The following is a 17,139-nucleotide window of genomic DNA, read 5'->3' on the forward strand; positions in this document are numbered from 1 at the left end:
ACCGTCCACCGTTCTCAATTGATGAATAGTCACTAATTAAGGGTCGCAGGCGCTTTTTAGTCACCGCCCGTCAAAATGACATTCACCTACGACCGGATTTTCGAATTTCATTTGGTTAAGGATATGCCATCTTCATAGCTTCGGATTTTATCGTAAGATCCAAATGCAAAAGTCCCAGTAGGGCTTCAAGGGTCCTAGTTAAGGCTGTACGCATGCACCCTGTAATACTAAGCCACAAGAGGTGCTGAACTCTGTTCAGTTGCTGTATAGTTTTAACTTTCTCTGTACAGTACCACCACACCTGTATGTAAGGAGTTTGACCATTGGAGTGTATATCTAGTCGAACATCTTCGGCATAAGACCCCATATACTCGTAAACCCAAAGGCTTTTCAGCATACTCATAACGTGCAGGTAGTTTTCTTTATTCGGGTGTGCACGTGTTCATGAAGAGCAGTTTTGGATCCAGAGTGACAACTAGATATTTCACCACTCTAGACTATTATTTGGTTTTTGAAAACATAAATCTTGGAAGTATATAATTAAAAAAAGCCTGTCATCAAAAAAATAGTTTTATTTAAAAAAATGAACATTGAATAATCCATACACTACTATTTTAGTTTACATATCCTCTAACATTTTATTTTGTGAACAATAACTTCTTAAACTAATAGAAGTCTCACAAGAAACTTCCGTTCAACAGCAAAGTGTTTCTAATATTAGTGATCAAAGGCACATAACATTGTTATATCAAGTTGAATACACTCGTATGTGAAAAAATCGCAATTCTGTGACGAAATTGTATATTCCTTAGTAAAACCTTAAAGCTAATGTTATTAGCTACAAAATGATGTAAAATATTGTAACGTTTCTTCCACCCTTTTTATGTTTATTTACAATAATGTTAATTAGGAGTAACTGACCCTTATAAAAAGTTACGTGACCTATCACTATCAGTTAGCCATCAAACGTCATCGATACACATCTTCATTAACAAACAAAGATTCTACATGAAAATGGACACAACAAATGACAAGCTGTCACCCTATTGCGACAAGGCCTAAGTCAGCGAGAAATGGCCAGTGCGCTAAACAAGAGTCAGTCTGTTGTTTCCATAGTTACTAAGAGACTGGTAACTTTCATCGAAGATGCGTCTCGGAAGAATAAAAAACACATCCGAGAGAGATGACAGATTCATTGTTAGCACATCGTTAAGAAATCGGGCCCTCCCTAGTGTACCAAAAAAAGCTCATAGAAACGCAAGGAGTGGCTGGACACTCAGAAGACTTAAAGCAGCTAACCTTGAGCCAAAAAGCCCAGTTACTGACCCCAAATTATCCGCAGTCCACCAAACATCCCGTCTACGATGTTCCAGAAAGCACGTTAATTGGACAATAGGGCTCCGTTTTCTTCTCAAACGAAAGCAGAGTGTGCCTGCATATTAGCGATAGAAGAGGACGAGTCTACAAGACTTGTAGAAATATTCGAGTAGTGTTATATAAAAAAAAGCGTGGTTTTAGAGGAGGTTCCTCACGGCAGTATTCACAGGATGTCGAAATTGACTTAAAGAGAAAATTTCGGTTCTGCAACAGCCACGAAAACGGACCTCAAAACATAGTTCATTGAGGAATGGGAAAGCGTCGAACAAGATCGAGTAGAAAAACTTATTCGATGTATGAAAAAGCGATTGGAAGTTGTTATTAGATCCAGAAAATGGCACACTAAATATTGATTGGGTTTGGAAGCTACAAATTTTTTGCTAGACTTTTGACCGCGAGCTTGCGACTCGAGTCGATTTTTTTCCTTACGAGTGTAGATTATAAAATTAATATGCTACTACATCTAATAATACAAAAGCTACATAATGTTAAAATAATACCTCAATACCACAACTTAAACTTAAGATGTTACTGATGATAGATAATTGTTATTTAGATGTTAAGTGATGCAGAGGCGTACATTAATTCTATAGCAAAAAAAATTCATATTTTTTGTATTAAGAGCTAATTGTCAGGAATGTGTTTGTTTGTGAGTAATCTGGTTAATACAGAGAATGTGGGGTCTAAGTTCGTTGAACTAATCTCTTCAGGATTAGTGGATCATTATATAACACTCAGATAATTTATTTGTCTTCAAGTTGATTTACAGGTAGAACTAGTCTAAAATGTAAGTATGTTTTCGCACATTTAAACATTTTTTCTGTCAATTATAGACGTGTTTTTTATTTTGGTCGAGAATGTAGACATTGCCCCAGATGATTCCTGACAGAGAAGATCGAAGCGTCCGTTACATTGCAGAAACGCTTGGGGTAGCAAAATCCACCATTCACAATGTACTCCAGCGTTTTCGGGAGACGAGAGCCTGGGGAATCCCAAAGACTACAACGTCATATTTATAACGCTGTCTATATGGAGAGACAGACTTGAAGTGGCGTGAAATACACGTGTAAGCCAAGACTGAGGGAGCATGGAATTATTCGAGGCATTCTGCGACAAGGCTCAAACTCCTGGAAAGGAATTACAGAGAAAGGCTATTATTTGGCAAACAACATTCTCGTTGAACTGTAAAGCAATGGAAAACTGTTTTATTCACGAATATGAATATATATGAATATAATACTCAAGACGATCGAAACACAGTATGGGGAAGATCAGTGCAGAGATTTATTTATTTAATTTAATGGCATAAGATCAAGCCTTTCTTGAAGAATGGATCCCGCTCATTTTTAAGGCTCTCAGAAGCATATTAATACTACACCTAGGGACGGCTAGCTTAGTGATAATGAATTAGCTTCCGATTCCAATAGTGAATATGTTTCCCCTAGACAATTTCAACCGTCATAGACGATCTCTTGCTATACAGAAACAGAGAGTGATTGCTCTGATGATGAAAATAACCCTCCACAAGCCACGCAAAAATAGGAAAGGCGAAAAATATACGCCCAGTAAAATAAAATGGGAATCTAAAAAGAATCTAGAAGATTTTAGATAATTTTAAATTTAATGGAGCTAAGCAGTTACCACAAGAGATTATTTTTATTTTCTGAGGAACAAGACTTTAGTTGAAAAAAACAAGAACGTGGATTTTTCATTGAAAAGGTTACTACCATTGACGAAGTTAGTGTTGGTGTAGTTACTGGGTTTTTTTCTCAGTTTATGTAAGTAAATTTATTTAATTTTCATTTTTGTAGTAAATGTTATTCCCAAACAAACCTTAACAACTTTCAAATATTTTTTTCATAATTCATGCAGTAGAGGGTCAATAAAAATAAACTAGACACTTGAGTTACTGACTAGTATTTTTCATTTTTCCGTTACTTTGTATCTTGGCACTTAGAGCACTTTGACAAAGATCGTTTTAATTAGTTATTGAAGAGACAGATGGCTTGCAATCTTGCTAATTTGTAAATAAGACAATTTTTCAATTTCTATATGGTAATGTATGAATTTTTAGGTACATAATGTATAATTCGATTTTTTCAAATTTTAGATCAGGTCACTTTTGTTCTCAGGATGCATAATAAGACCAATTATAAATTTCAAGTGACTTTTTAACTAAAATATGTTCACATTAATTCTCCTCTCCATAATAATAATCAGTTTGTTTCATAATCCTACAGATAATACTAGCATTTACCATTACTGAATATAATCACTTTTGTAAAGTTACATCATAAATAAAGCACCTACTCAATAGTCCTTTAAATTTGATTTGTAATCTAATTACATTGAATAAATTACTATTTAAAAGTACGCTTCAATAATAACACGTAACCGACATTATTCTCTTGTTGCATAATTTTGATTGAGAACATGGCCTCTTCTTTAATATGCTTCAATACGTCATCATTCAATTGAACGTGGATGGATTGTGGTCCTTCCATATAAACATCACACACTTGTTTTCGAGGTACTCCTAATAACACTACCAGTTTTTCAATCAATTCTTTGCTACTGTGCGAGGATAAATATATTGCATTGAAAACTGGCGAATTTTCCTTGCAAATGTATAGCTTCAGTTTTGGCAAAATTGTCCTTAAAACAAAAACAAAAGCTTATTATACAAATACACATAGAATATAACTGTGGTTGGGATATGAATTAATGAACTTGTGTTATCATTTTTTAATAAATTTAGATATTGTCGGCTTAATATGAATTTCACATAATGCCACTTCAGATAAATGACAATGTCGAAAATGCTCCAAAATACAACTAATTATACATAATTGCTCGGAATCGCCCACCTTTTTAATAGAATAGTTACAAAGATAATTCCACAAATCTTTGCTTCAAAAGAATCACCTATGAAACTTCATTCTATACATATATATCTATTGTGCAACGTAAATGTTCTTCTGTATAATTTGTAAATTTTGAGATTATACAGTTTTCATCCGAAGTGGCGATAAGTCCCCAACGTGTAATTTTACAGGAGGGACAGAAAACTATCCTACTACTACTAGCACTGGCACTACAGCCCTCTTTATAAAGTCACTATTAGAAAAATAATTTAAATCACTCACTTCAGGTGAATAGCATTGTGTAATCTAATGCCATCGGCGCTGCCACAAATTTGAATTAGATCTTCTCTTGACATCCTTAACATGTCATCTCCAGAAAATCTCTCAAATGTCTCCAAATACTTTTCAAATCTGTTCAAAGTCAACCATCTTATAGTATCTTCCGGTGTAGAGTATTGGGAAAGTTGGAAGTTGTTCTAAAACACAAATTTTTTCATTGTGAGAAGAATAAAAAATTTTTACTGAAAAAATACATTATAGTTATAACGCCTTCGTATGAATAGTTTCTTTTATTATTTCCAGGATATTTCATGTCTATTTCATTATTTCCATCGTTGAGATATGTATCACCTTATATAGTACCTTATGGAGGTATGTGTAATGGATAGCAGAATCATGAAAGTAAACAAAAGAACTTACATTGGAATGTGAATCTTCTTGACTTTCTAACGGAAGAATCGGGGCTGGCTTCTGGTTTATGTCTGTGGAAGTATCAGCTTTCGCAATTTTAAAGTGGTTCCCAATCTGCGGGGTGCTGAAAAAAAATTTAAGCAGGTAAGAATCAAAACTAAAGTCCATCATCAATCCACAGTTGCAGTATACACTGACTGTTTTTTTTTAATATAAAATATATATGCTTGATTTTCATTCTTGAACAAATGTTAAACTCTACAGACCAAAATAACAACAAAAACAAAACATTATATAAACATAGATAAGAATATAATTAAAAAGACTACTAGGAAAAGAATTTAACAAGAGCTGATGAAGAAAAACTTGACAACTTTGAACAAAAAAATGATTAGAATATATGAACTAAAAAAAATAAGGACAGACAATATAGAATCCTTATGAATGCTGAAATTAGAGAAATCTTAAATGTAAAGATTTATAGAGTCACAGCAAATTGGTAAAGTAATTAATACTCAAGACAGGAAAAATTTTAGAAAAATAATGGAAAAACCAAAACGGAAGGAACTTTAGTTTAAAAAAGAAAAATGATTAGAATGTGGATTGGCTCACCACAAGAAATGAGTCAAAAAGCTCTTGCAACTTTTCTTGAATCATAGTTATGATGGAACTTTTTTAAATATTTTAAAATTGATAAAATATATGGACGGAGGAAAAATAAACTAACAGAAATTACTAAGAGAAATAAGAGACAAAATACAGAAAAATTGAAATCAAGGAATTATATTAGGTATATAACAGTAGCTAAAAATAAAAGCAATTAGACATAAAATACATAAAGCATAATTAAGATGGTTTGGACACATACACAGGGTGCCTAAAAACCAAATATTAAAAAGATCGTTCTAATAGAAAATAACAGGTGAAAATTATAGAGAAAGTCCAGAGAGAACAATGATTGAAAACAAAGAATAAACAGCTGGACAGAGGGGACGGAATGATAGGTCAAATAAAAGATAGGCATGAAGAGGAAAAAACTAAACGACAATCACAATGGAAGTTAGAAGACAAACCCAAAATTGTATTTCAGAAGTCAAAAATTAAGAGAGCGACTAGAAAATGATTCAATAAAAAATCTTAGTAGGTAAATCAAGCATAAAATTAAAACGCAATCTGTATATATAATATATTTGGTATATAACTAAACTGAATATTTATAATGAAGTTATACTAAACACACTGTTGACAATATCAATACACCAACTCTCACAATTACACATCTAACGCGCGTCTAGATAACAAAGTTATTGTCTTCAGATTACCTTCAGAACAGTGTGTGAATACCACCAATGGTTCCAAAAATTCCAACTTGGTTATAAGGATGTTGTCTGTTACTGATAAAATTTTATAGTATTAAATTTCTGTCAAATATGATAAGTTGAAAAGAATATCCTTTTTGACACAATCAAAACAAGTCTCATCAAAAAAATATTACAAAGGAAAAAAAATATTCAGCAATGTAAACCCACTGAGAACGATTTGGAAATAAACCTGTGCCTACTTTAATTTATTCACTCATTCTGGAATGAATTATTTGTCCCCCATAATCTTATACTCTACTCTACTTATAATCTATATCTACAATATACATTGTAGTACTTGCTCCAGTTCATATGATGTGACAAACTTGAACAATAAAGCAGTTAATAGTATAATTTAGTAATCAAATTGATTGTCCTCCATCCTGTTGTATTATCATCTATTTTTAGAATTAGAATTAACAGCAGTGATATAAACACTCCATGTTAAAAATAGATTTGGAAAGTAAACAGTCAAATTAGAAAATATGAATTGTTAGTTAAAAAATTGGAACATTTTCATAGTAAAAATATATGAAAATTTGTGTCAAATCAATATAGTTGAATCAGATCACTGGAATGATTAATGGGTTAAGATTAAGACAGATTGAATTATCCACTTGAGTAATCGATAATAAATATGCAGAGTGTTTTATTCATTTATTTCATTTGTGCAAAAATGCTAATTTTATTTTATTCTAAGCCACATTCATTAAGGATCAGAATCACAGAAATTTATAAGCCAAAAATTTTGTAGCAGAAAGTTTTATTGAGAATTGCAGATTAAATAAGTTTTTTAATAGCAAAAAAATTCAAAATTCTCCTGGTACTGATTAGAGAAGAAGAGAACTTTTTATTTATTAAAAATTTCTACAGGTACTATGGCTTAAACTGATGACAATTACAAGATTGTTATTAACGGAAATGAATTGAATTATGTTAATAATTTTTCTAATAATAAGTGGTACTTTATATGATTTATTATGTCTTTATAGATGACATCACGACAATTACTTACTTCATAATATAAAAATAAAGATATTTGAATTAATTTTATATATTTCTAGTGACTAAATTTTCCTAAACAAATGATTAACACCTTGACTGCCAAGACAATTTCTACAAATTTATTTAATCTCATTATATTATTAAAAATACCAATTTAAATACAAAGTTATCACTGAAACGTGTAGAAAATGTAGGCTCTTTTTATTTCTTAGTCGAATTATGGGTAGTAAATTATGAGTGATTTCACAGTTGGCAGTCAATATGCAATAGTTTTTAAATTGGAATGAAATCAACAATAATACCTACATTTGAATTTTTCTCAGATGATGTTTCACATTGGCCGCGTTTGTTTTCATTAAACATCGCAGATTTGGTGAACTTAATAATTGCAGATTTGATTTACATCTCCAATTCCTTAGATGTGGATGAACACGTAAGCTCATCCTTTTCCCAACAAGTGTAAATCGTTCCAAATTTCCAGAACAAGCATGAAAAAATTGCGCCTGTACAACACAATCTGATTGGGTGACAGTCATTGTATGTATTAACAAGAAATAACTATTTTCTTCCCCCATGACAGTCTCAAATAAGAGCTAAAGATGTTCTTCCGTGACAAAAATACAAATCTCTCCACTTTCTAGCCCTTTGGAGGCTAAACTTGTTGTCATCTAACGAAAAAGTCCTGCACACTAGTGAATTTGTATAAACAATATTTCGGAAAATATTGATTTTTTGTGACATCAAAAAATAATATATTTGCTGCCACCATTCCTGTACCATCAAAATGTTTTAAAACACCGATCATAAGAATCTTCAAAACACTTTATTTACACCACACGTTAACCAATTTATGATTGCGTTTTAACGTAGGATCATACTAGAAAAACAACGATTTAATTTCATTAGAACCTTCTAACGCAATTTATTATGTTCACTAAATAAACTACTGAATCAAGTTGCAGTCAGATACGCTTTGAATTAACCGGTTTTAGCTAGTTACGCCGGCTTTAATCGGTTCAAGGCGGAATGTCTATAACCAGCAACCGAATAAAATTAACTACTGTTATTGCGTATGCGTATTATTGTTTGTTGGAGCTGGACGCTTTCGTTTTAGATCGTCCTCCACCTGATGCCTTCCATGTCGTCGTAACCGTCCGTATCAACCACAACGATCTTCGATTATTATCGCTGACAACTATGTTGGAAATACAACAGAGCCGTATTCATTAAAATTAACTGGAATATTTCAAAATTCAATAAAGATATTTAATAATCCCAAATGGTTCTCTTATTATTATGTATATACAGGGTGAGTCAAGAAGAATTTTACATACTTCTACCAAATCATGTGGCTACGAAAAAATGTCAATTTATCTTCTTTATTAATTTAAAGGGTGATATGGGAAATTGACCATAAATTTTAATTGGGTATGGTGTTTATACGGCACATTTAATTTTTCAATTTTTTTCATGATGCAGTAAACTACTATCAACCATTCGGCTGCTATTAGCTAAACTTTGAAATTCTCGGGCCGGCTTTAGAAAAATTTAGGTATTCGTTTGAATATAGCACCCTGTATAATATTTTTTGTTAAATGCGATAAATGATTTTCATACTACATAAATAACCAATGAAATCGACATTTGCGACAATGATTCAAGAAAAAATATTAGTAAGTAAATCTAGTATCTAGTCAGAAGAGGATTACCTCGAAATGAAAGGTACTAGATGAAAGAGTTGATACAACTAATATCTAACATATGATAGAATATTGCGAGGGGCCATCTTCTGGTTCTTTGATTGGACGCATATATCGCACATTTCATGTCTAGAAAGTCCACCCCTGCTTTCGTTTTATTGTATGAACAAACCATTTCAGCTTTGTTTTTTCTGTCCCCTGCTTCAATACTGTGGTGTATTGATGACAAATTTCCCTTCCGGTCTTAGAGACTGGTGATACGGTTAAAGTGTTAAATATGAAGAGGCATAATGAAATGTATAAAAAATATATCATTAATTGTATTAAATTTTGGGGAAAATAAGAAAACCCAAGTTTTGTGAACAATCTTTCAACATGGTTAACTGACTGAAAGTTCTTCAGTTCCAACAATCATTTCAGTATATTCAGATTCAAGTAAAGATCAGATGGATTTTATCCTCCTAAACTCCTAAATAAGTGGTATCTAATAATGAAGTGTTTGAACATCAATTTTAGTGTTCTGAGAAAGCACTTAGCAGTCATGTTCCAAAGCTACTATCTTCTGACTAGATTAGAGAAAGTTAATTGCTAACAAAAAGCCAATATTTTGAAAAGATAGAAAAATATTTTTGATAAAATTCTTTAGTTTGTTCTCTCAATCTTCTATCACAATAATTGACTGTGTTCAATTTGATATAAAATGGATATTTTGAGATGTCTTACCATTCGGTACTGGCGTCTGTACTAACTGGTGATGATGGCGGTGATGGCGAAGTGGCATCAATTATCTATAAATAAATAATATGATAAAAATTGATACATATATGAGGTGTGAAAATTATTAGTGTAATGTATATAGGTGTGGATAATTGAAGAGAGTCCGCAGCGAAAGGAATTCAACTACAAGAGAGCTTTTCCATTGGATCGTCGATTGCCGATAAAAGTCATTGGTTAATAGTTGAAATTGAGTCACACAGTGCAACAATCCATGTTTAAGACTTCAGAAGGCCTACGGAAAAGGTTTTTGTAAAAAGTACAAGTTATTTGGTGGTTTGGAAATTTTAAGATTGATCGAAAATGAATCCGCAGCGAAAGACATTCAATTACAAGAAAGCTTCTCCATTGGATCGTCGATTGACGATCAAAGTGATTGGGGAGTATTTGAATTTGCGATATCAGTGAACGAGTTTTAGGCAAATAAAAATATTCTAGTTGAAACCTAACACAGTATTAAAGTTTCAGCAATCCTAAGGGGAGTAGAACATTCTCCAATGCTACCCGGCTTCCCGCTTTGAGAGAGTCATTCAATTATTAATCTAGTTGAATAGAACTAATTGAAAAAATCGGTTTTATCATTTAATTTTTACAAGTGGTATTACATAAATTATTAAATTTACTTCAACTTCGACAAACAAAATGAATCAAAACATAAAAAAGTCAAAACATTTCAATATCTGAATTTTTGTTTTGGATAAGAAATTATGTATTGGAAATTTTTTTATATTGTTTCCATTGAAAACTCAGTTAATCGATTCTTGCAAAATCGCGTAATTGCACCTTAATTTCACGTTGCCATCGAGTTTGATAACCAACAAATTGTCCGTCAGATCAGTTGATTTACTGAAGCACTTTTTCAACCTTGTTGATTTGCGATTTGTGTTGCAAACATTTATTTGGAACTTATTAATCTATTTTCTTCTATTATAGCCAGGGATAAGGAAACTAATTCACAGAAAGTAGAAAGTAAGTGGCAGAAGAGAAAAGGATTAGTTTTAGTTAATGTCAGTAATAATACCCTTATATACCGTGCATAATAATTGTACCAGTTTTTGTATGGTTCTATCTAAGACCCATGGTCATCGTTAGTATTCAATGTAATAGATAACGTCGCAGTTGTCGACCGCATGGCCAATAATATGGAGACGGGTAGTAGACCAACTTTTATGCGAACTGTCTGACCTCGGCATCCTCTGACAGAGATATGCCGACGACGTAGTCATTTATGAGGAGGAGTTTTGAGAATAGTAAGATAGTTCAAAAAGGACTCACCTTCATTAGGAAGAAGAAGAAAAAAGTCAAGACCATCAAGTTAGACTAGCAAGCCATTGAGGGGAACACAGAGGAGAAATATAAGGAACTAACACTAGATAGTAAACTCATCTAGAACTAACATGAAAAGGAGATAGCCATGATGGTATGCAAAAATTGCACAGGGAAGAATTGGCGTTGCTTGTCACCAAAAGTATCTTACTGCGGATATAAACGGAAATCGTGAGACCAATCATCACGTATGGGGCAGTGGTTTGGGTAACTAAAACTAGTCTGATCTCCATAACAAAAATTTTCTCTAAGGTACAAAGACTGGCTCGCATTCTTCTACCTCGAATATATTGTCGTCCCCAAATGTGCCTGTTATGGTGTAATTAGAAACTAGGAGGTCGCGGTGCAAATTATGTACGGTATTGACCTTAGGACGCTACCTTGTGGAAATCCAGATTTAATGGGTTTAAATAGTGACGTTTTGTCTTTTATTTTTGTTCGAAAGAGTCTGTCTAATAAATATGATTCCATTAAGTTAAGAAAGGGAGTCCATTTAATATAGCATGCCGTCGTTCCAAACTTTATCAAATGCTCAACTTATATCTAAAAATACCCCTGAACAATATTTATTTTTATAGGGCTACGTTTATACCATGCGCACTTCGAGGGCACTGTTGAGTTGTTACTGTTGGTTTTGCCTATTGGTCTTGTGGAATTATATCCAGGTTGGAATTAATTCGTTGCAGTAACAATTTCTCAAAAAGTATCAAGCTCATTGGTCCATACGAAGATGTATTGCTCAAATCTTTTCCTGGTTTTGGGATAAGTATTGTTCCAGAATTTTTACATATTTTTGGTCAGTACTGCCGTCTTAAGATCGTGTTAAACATACCTATTAGCATTACGATTTCTTTTTTGGACAGTTCCTTCAGCATTTTGAGCCAAATTGCGATTGTGCGTTTATCTAGATCAAACATTTCGTTTTTTGTATGTAGCGGTGTGATTAATAAATAAGAATTGGATCATTTAAAATTGGCATTAAAAATATTTAATAAATAAGTTGAAAACAAATTGTGTCTTACATCACTTAGAACGGTGCAATCATAACTGGGTTGATATTTTTCCTGTTCGGATATTGACCGTTTCATTATTTTCTCTCTATCTTGTTTGTGCTTTCGATCTGCTCCTTTCAATTTGAAAACTTTCACTTGACAAGCCGCTACGTGTAATCTCTTTTGGCCACTGAAAGAAGTTACATCAGAATTTTGACACGTTTCAACTTGGATACGAAAAGGTACGCCCTTTTCACCACCGTGTTTCTTGGCAGTAAATTCTGTGCTGATACAGTTCACCTGAAAAAATAAATTACTTCATTTCTAATTCCAGCCAAATTATAACTTAGTGACATTCATACTGAACACACTATTTCTATTTCGGTAATCAAGTTATAGTCTTTTTTATACACATATTTACTAATAATTTTAAATGATCGAGAGGTATAAAGAGCTTAGCGGCAATAAAAGGGCCGACTACCTTGCCAAGCTTGGACAATAGGGCCCGAATATGCGCGATATGAAACATCTTAAGCCTAATCGACTGTAGTAGTAGTAGTAGTAGTAGACGAGAGGCAAAGATTCCAATAGGCCTAATCGCAGGGCATCCGGTAAGCGACTATTTCATACCCAACACCGGTTGGTCGGGTCATCCTGACTGGCGGTTGTGTGAAATATATAACGCATATCCTTTGGAATTGTCAATACAAGAAAGAAATTTTTGGGATCTGACCTTAAGGAAAAGCCTTGCTTTAATACCTCAACGGTTCTAGGAGGATTTTCCAATTTTGAAGAGTTTTCATGGTATAGGGAACTATAAAGGTACTACCCATATAATTAGAACAGACAATGCCTTCCCACGTTTACTAATATCATCTTTCTTCCTTCCAATTAGGAATAATTATTATCTAATTGAAACGAATATAACTGTTAGTAGTTATTTTTTATAGATAATGGTAGGGGAAATAAAACCGCTTAATATCGTTGTAGCCAGTATGTCTTACCTTAATATAAACACCAACTTCTTTTGTTGGATCCCAATTAAAGTGGATCACATTTACAGCATTAGCTGGCTGAGTAATGTCAAAGGCTCCATACGAAAGGGGGATATCAACTTCAAGAATTCTGTCACCAGGTCTGGAAGTTTGCCACAATTGCATCTGTTCCTTTTCCATATATTGAAGACGTCTCTCGTGGAAACATACACGTATATATGTCTGAAATAAAATATTTTTTGAATTATATTAGAATCTGAATAAAAATGGTAATTATGTAGTAATTTTTCTAAGACAACGACCAAATTAAATTGAAAAAAACTTTAGAATGGGCTACGAAAATAACACGACTAAATAGAGGGAAGGTTAATCTACATGGTACATGAAAATCAGTTCTAACTGATCCAACACAGTTAGAGCCATCGATGGGAGCTACGGGTATTGTGAGATCAAGGAGGAAACTACTATTCACCTCCTCTGTAACTATCATGCTCTAATTGATACAAGGAGGCAAATCCTGGGAATTGACTTAGTGGAAGTGCCTTGCGTCAAAGCCACAGATGTATGGAATCTTCTTCAATACTGAAGAGCCTCGATGGGATAGGACTATAATGACCAAGGGAGCTACTCAACCAATTAGGATCAAAAAGGCGTCTCCATACTTTGTAATAATGATAAATTTAAAAAAAATATGATTTCATTTTTTTCACAAAATACATATATAATAATAGTTCGGATATAGATACTGTCAAATTTTTATTTGTAACAAATAATGTTTAATAAAATATCATGCAAATAATTCAATGATTTTGTATCACATCTGATTTCTAATTACTGAAATTACTGTTTTCAAAATGAGGATAAATTATAATAGGTTGTCTATTGAAAAATAGGTCCTTTTTAATTTGGAAATTTCCTGTTTGAGTTGAACTTCTTAGCGGCGAGCATTTTTTTGAGATCAGCGAATAGCCAGTAGTCACTGGAGGTCAGATCTGAACAATACTGTGGATGAAGAAACAATTCGAAGTGTAATTACTTCAATTTATCGGTTTGTGAATCGGTGCATTGTCTTGGTGAAACAGTGGTTTTTTCTTCGACATATGAGGTCGTTTTTCCTTTATATTTGCAATCAAATGATACAACAACTCTATGTAGTATTAATTATCGACTGTCTCTCCCTTTTGGAGATGGTCGATGAACATTACTCTGAAGCCATAAACTTCCCAACTGACTGTTGTGTCTTTGGACTTTTCAGACATGATTCAACGGCTACAGTCCACTCAGATGATGATCATTTTGATTCAGGAGTGAAGTGATGTATCCATGTATCATCCATTGTCACATATAGAAAATATGATATAGATATAGAAATCTAATTTATTAACACGTTGCTGTTTTTGATCGACTGTGAGTAAACACGGTACCCACTATGGAAAAAGCTTTCTCATGGTCAAATGTTCATGCATAATTGTAAACACACTTCCTTTGATATCTTTACGGCCTCAGCTGTCTCACGCAATCAGATATAACCAATTTGTGGACTGTTTTGGAGTTACCACCTCAATTGGTCGACCATAACGTTCACCATTATCAGTGTCTGTTTAAATTCAGCAAACCAATAACAAATGGTTGTTTTCGATAGAACAGAATCTGGATAACACTTTTTAAACCATTGCCATTGTTTAGTATTTTTCTCATCAAGAAGCAATGATAAATTAACATACGAAATTGTTTTGAATGCAATTTGAAAATAACAAAAGTAACTTTACTTAAATGGATGTGACTTTTTTCTGACTAATCGAAAAGTCAGAAAATTTTACTCATAGGTTTTTGAAAGTCGGTACTACATAAACGTCATATGAATTTAAAAATGGCAGCGACATCTATGTGTCAGTCACACGACTTATTAAGTGATGTAATATGAACAATGAATCGAATTATATTTTTTGTTGTATCGTCGAAGGTTTCTACAATTCCTAAACGACCTCCAAAATGGTTAGAAGAGACGATTATTCCCGTCTTTCTATATTCTTTAATAATTCGAAACACAGTGGATCTAGCAACGCCTAAAAAATAAAATTTGAATCCGTTAATTTCATATAAAAGTACTATTTTCGAAAACTTATCCAACGTTTTTACAATTTTAAACACATCAATTAATATAAAATGACAACCGATCTCAATCAGCTTCAATCGATTGTTAATCGACAACATCTGACAAAAGTAGATGCCAAATTCACCTGAATGGATTGATAAATAATCCATAATAAGTGTAGATGATAAGTGGTCTAAGATTACAGAGGTCCTTTTTTGGGGGGCGAAAGATTTCTGCTATTACTTGGAATATTTTCAGGGTGCATTTTCAAATTAGTCCTCACAAGAAAAGTTTTTATTTTTCAATAAAACGATAAGAAAAACGCAAAAAGAACAGAATGGACATTATTTGTTTACAATTTGTACAATTGTAAAAACCGGCGGCGATTTGACCAATCAGGAATCTACAGATGTGCGAAATTAAATTCAAATCAGTCCTTTTAATTCAAAAACTGCGTAAAATTAACATTATTCGAACTAAGGCGTATTTTAAGTGTCTTAAGTGGTGAAATAAAATCGCAGTAACACACACCATATTCATGGTGTTCGCGGTATGGTATTCGTATGGTATTCATTCTTTCCTCACGTTCCAGGATAACCCAGTAATTGTTTAAATAATTTTCACACATCACAAGGTTTCCAGCGCTATTTCAATCAATGGAAAGGATGGGGTATGTAATTTCAGTGTTGAAGCCTCTAGGTATTTATTGTTATGGAAACATACCTTCAATATTTTACCTCTGTAGTAGGATAGATCTCCAAGTTTTTTCAATTTAATTTCATAACTTTGTCCTTGATTGAGATAAGTGAGCGTATCTTCGTTCTGTTTAGTTGCGATACTAGTGGCAGCTGCTAAAACGTACTGGAATCTTTTATCTTCGATAGGATTGAATTTGGTAGATGTTATATTGTAACTGTCTTGAGAATTGGAAGATGATAAATTGGTATCTAGAAATAAAAAACTTTATGAGATACAAACAAATGGAAAGTCTAGTTGTTTATAAATGTTTTTGTTTATACAAATTAATTTGGGTACGGGAGAGAAAAGTTCCCATTAACTGTGTTAACTGTGAGGGTTAAAGTAAACCAGATTATGTATAAAAAAAATGGAGAAGAAATTAAGTACGAGGAGGAAGAGCCACGATATGAAGAAATAAAATCGGTGGTAAATTCGTCGTCAAAATTACCTGCTCCACTAATCCGTCGTGTAAATTGATCGCCTGTTTTCCAAAAGGAAAAACAAATTTTGCATTTTCCTTTAATTAGTTTATTATTCGAAAAAAACATTTATACAACACTGCTAAACATGAGCATCTGGTAAGATGAAACTGGCCTTTCGGGGAAAGTGTCGAGAAATATAGTCCAGAATTCATTAGTAGCTCGGAAGAAAAAAATATCCTTAATGAAACAGTTTGTTAAATTACTAGATAAAGACGAGAAATTCTACATTTGGAAAAGATTATGCCTGTATTTTTAGTGGCTCCCAAATTGGACAACTCACGAAAGATACTCAATTTAGAAATTCTATTGAATTTGTGGAAAAGCCATGTTACAATTAAAAAAATGGAGTGAAACATGATCATAAAAATTCATTTTATCCATAATCACCTGGACAGATGTATGAAAAATGTAGGAAGTATGAGCGAATAGCAGAGAGGGCGTATGCATTAGGGCTTACGCGACATGGAAGATCGCTACCAGGGTTTCTGGTCCCCGTCGTGTGTTGTTTTCTGTTGAAAATGTTGCTCGGAACCTTGGCACCCATGACCGAATCAAATCTTCATTAGGGCGTCATGTAACCGTCGAATAATTTAACAAAATCTTTGACGAGCAATTAGATTGACGAAGAGAATACTAGGGATGGAACATACAGAAACAGGGGATGAACACCGACACGATGGACGGGCGATTTAAAAAGGATATTTTCCAAGTAGATCCAAGATGTCCAGGACCTAGCAAAA

General features: G+C 33.2%; 1 protein-coding gene across 2 annotated transcripts in view; it reads right to left on the bottom strand.

The window, feature by feature from the left end:
- Window positions 1-554: 554 nt before the first annotated feature.
- Window positions 555-17,139, bottom strand: part of LOC130892160 (transcription factor CP2-like protein 1) — a 36,565-nt gene continuing 19,980 nt past the window's right edge. For both annotated transcript variants that reach the window (XM_057797374.1, XM_057797375.1), the window contains exons 6-12: window positions 15,903-16,126; window positions 13,094-13,306; window positions 12,120-12,389; window positions 9,721-9,785; window positions 4,941-5,055; window positions 4,524-4,717; window positions 555-4,032 (exon numbers count right to left, since the gene is read on the bottom strand). In XM_057797374.1, coding sequence (XP_057653357.1) covers window positions 3,738-4,032; window positions 4,524-4,717; window positions 4,941-5,055; window positions 9,721-9,785; window positions 12,120-12,389; window positions 13,094-13,306; window positions 15,903-16,126 — 1,376 coding nt within the window. In that variant the 3' untranslated portion in view covers window positions 555-3,737. The remainder of the gene's footprint in view (window positions 4,033-4,523; window positions 4,718-4,940; window positions 5,056-9,720; window positions 9,786-12,119; window positions 12,390-13,093; window positions 13,307-15,902; window positions 16,127-17,139) is intronic.

Source organism: Diorhabda carinulata, chromosome 4, assembly GCF_026250575.1.
Source record: "Diorhabda carinulata isolate Delta chromosome 4, icDioCari1.1, whole genome shotgun sequence".
Lineage (NCBI taxonomy): Eukaryota > Metazoa > Arthropoda > Insecta > Coleoptera > Chrysomelidae > Diorhabda > Diorhabda carinulata.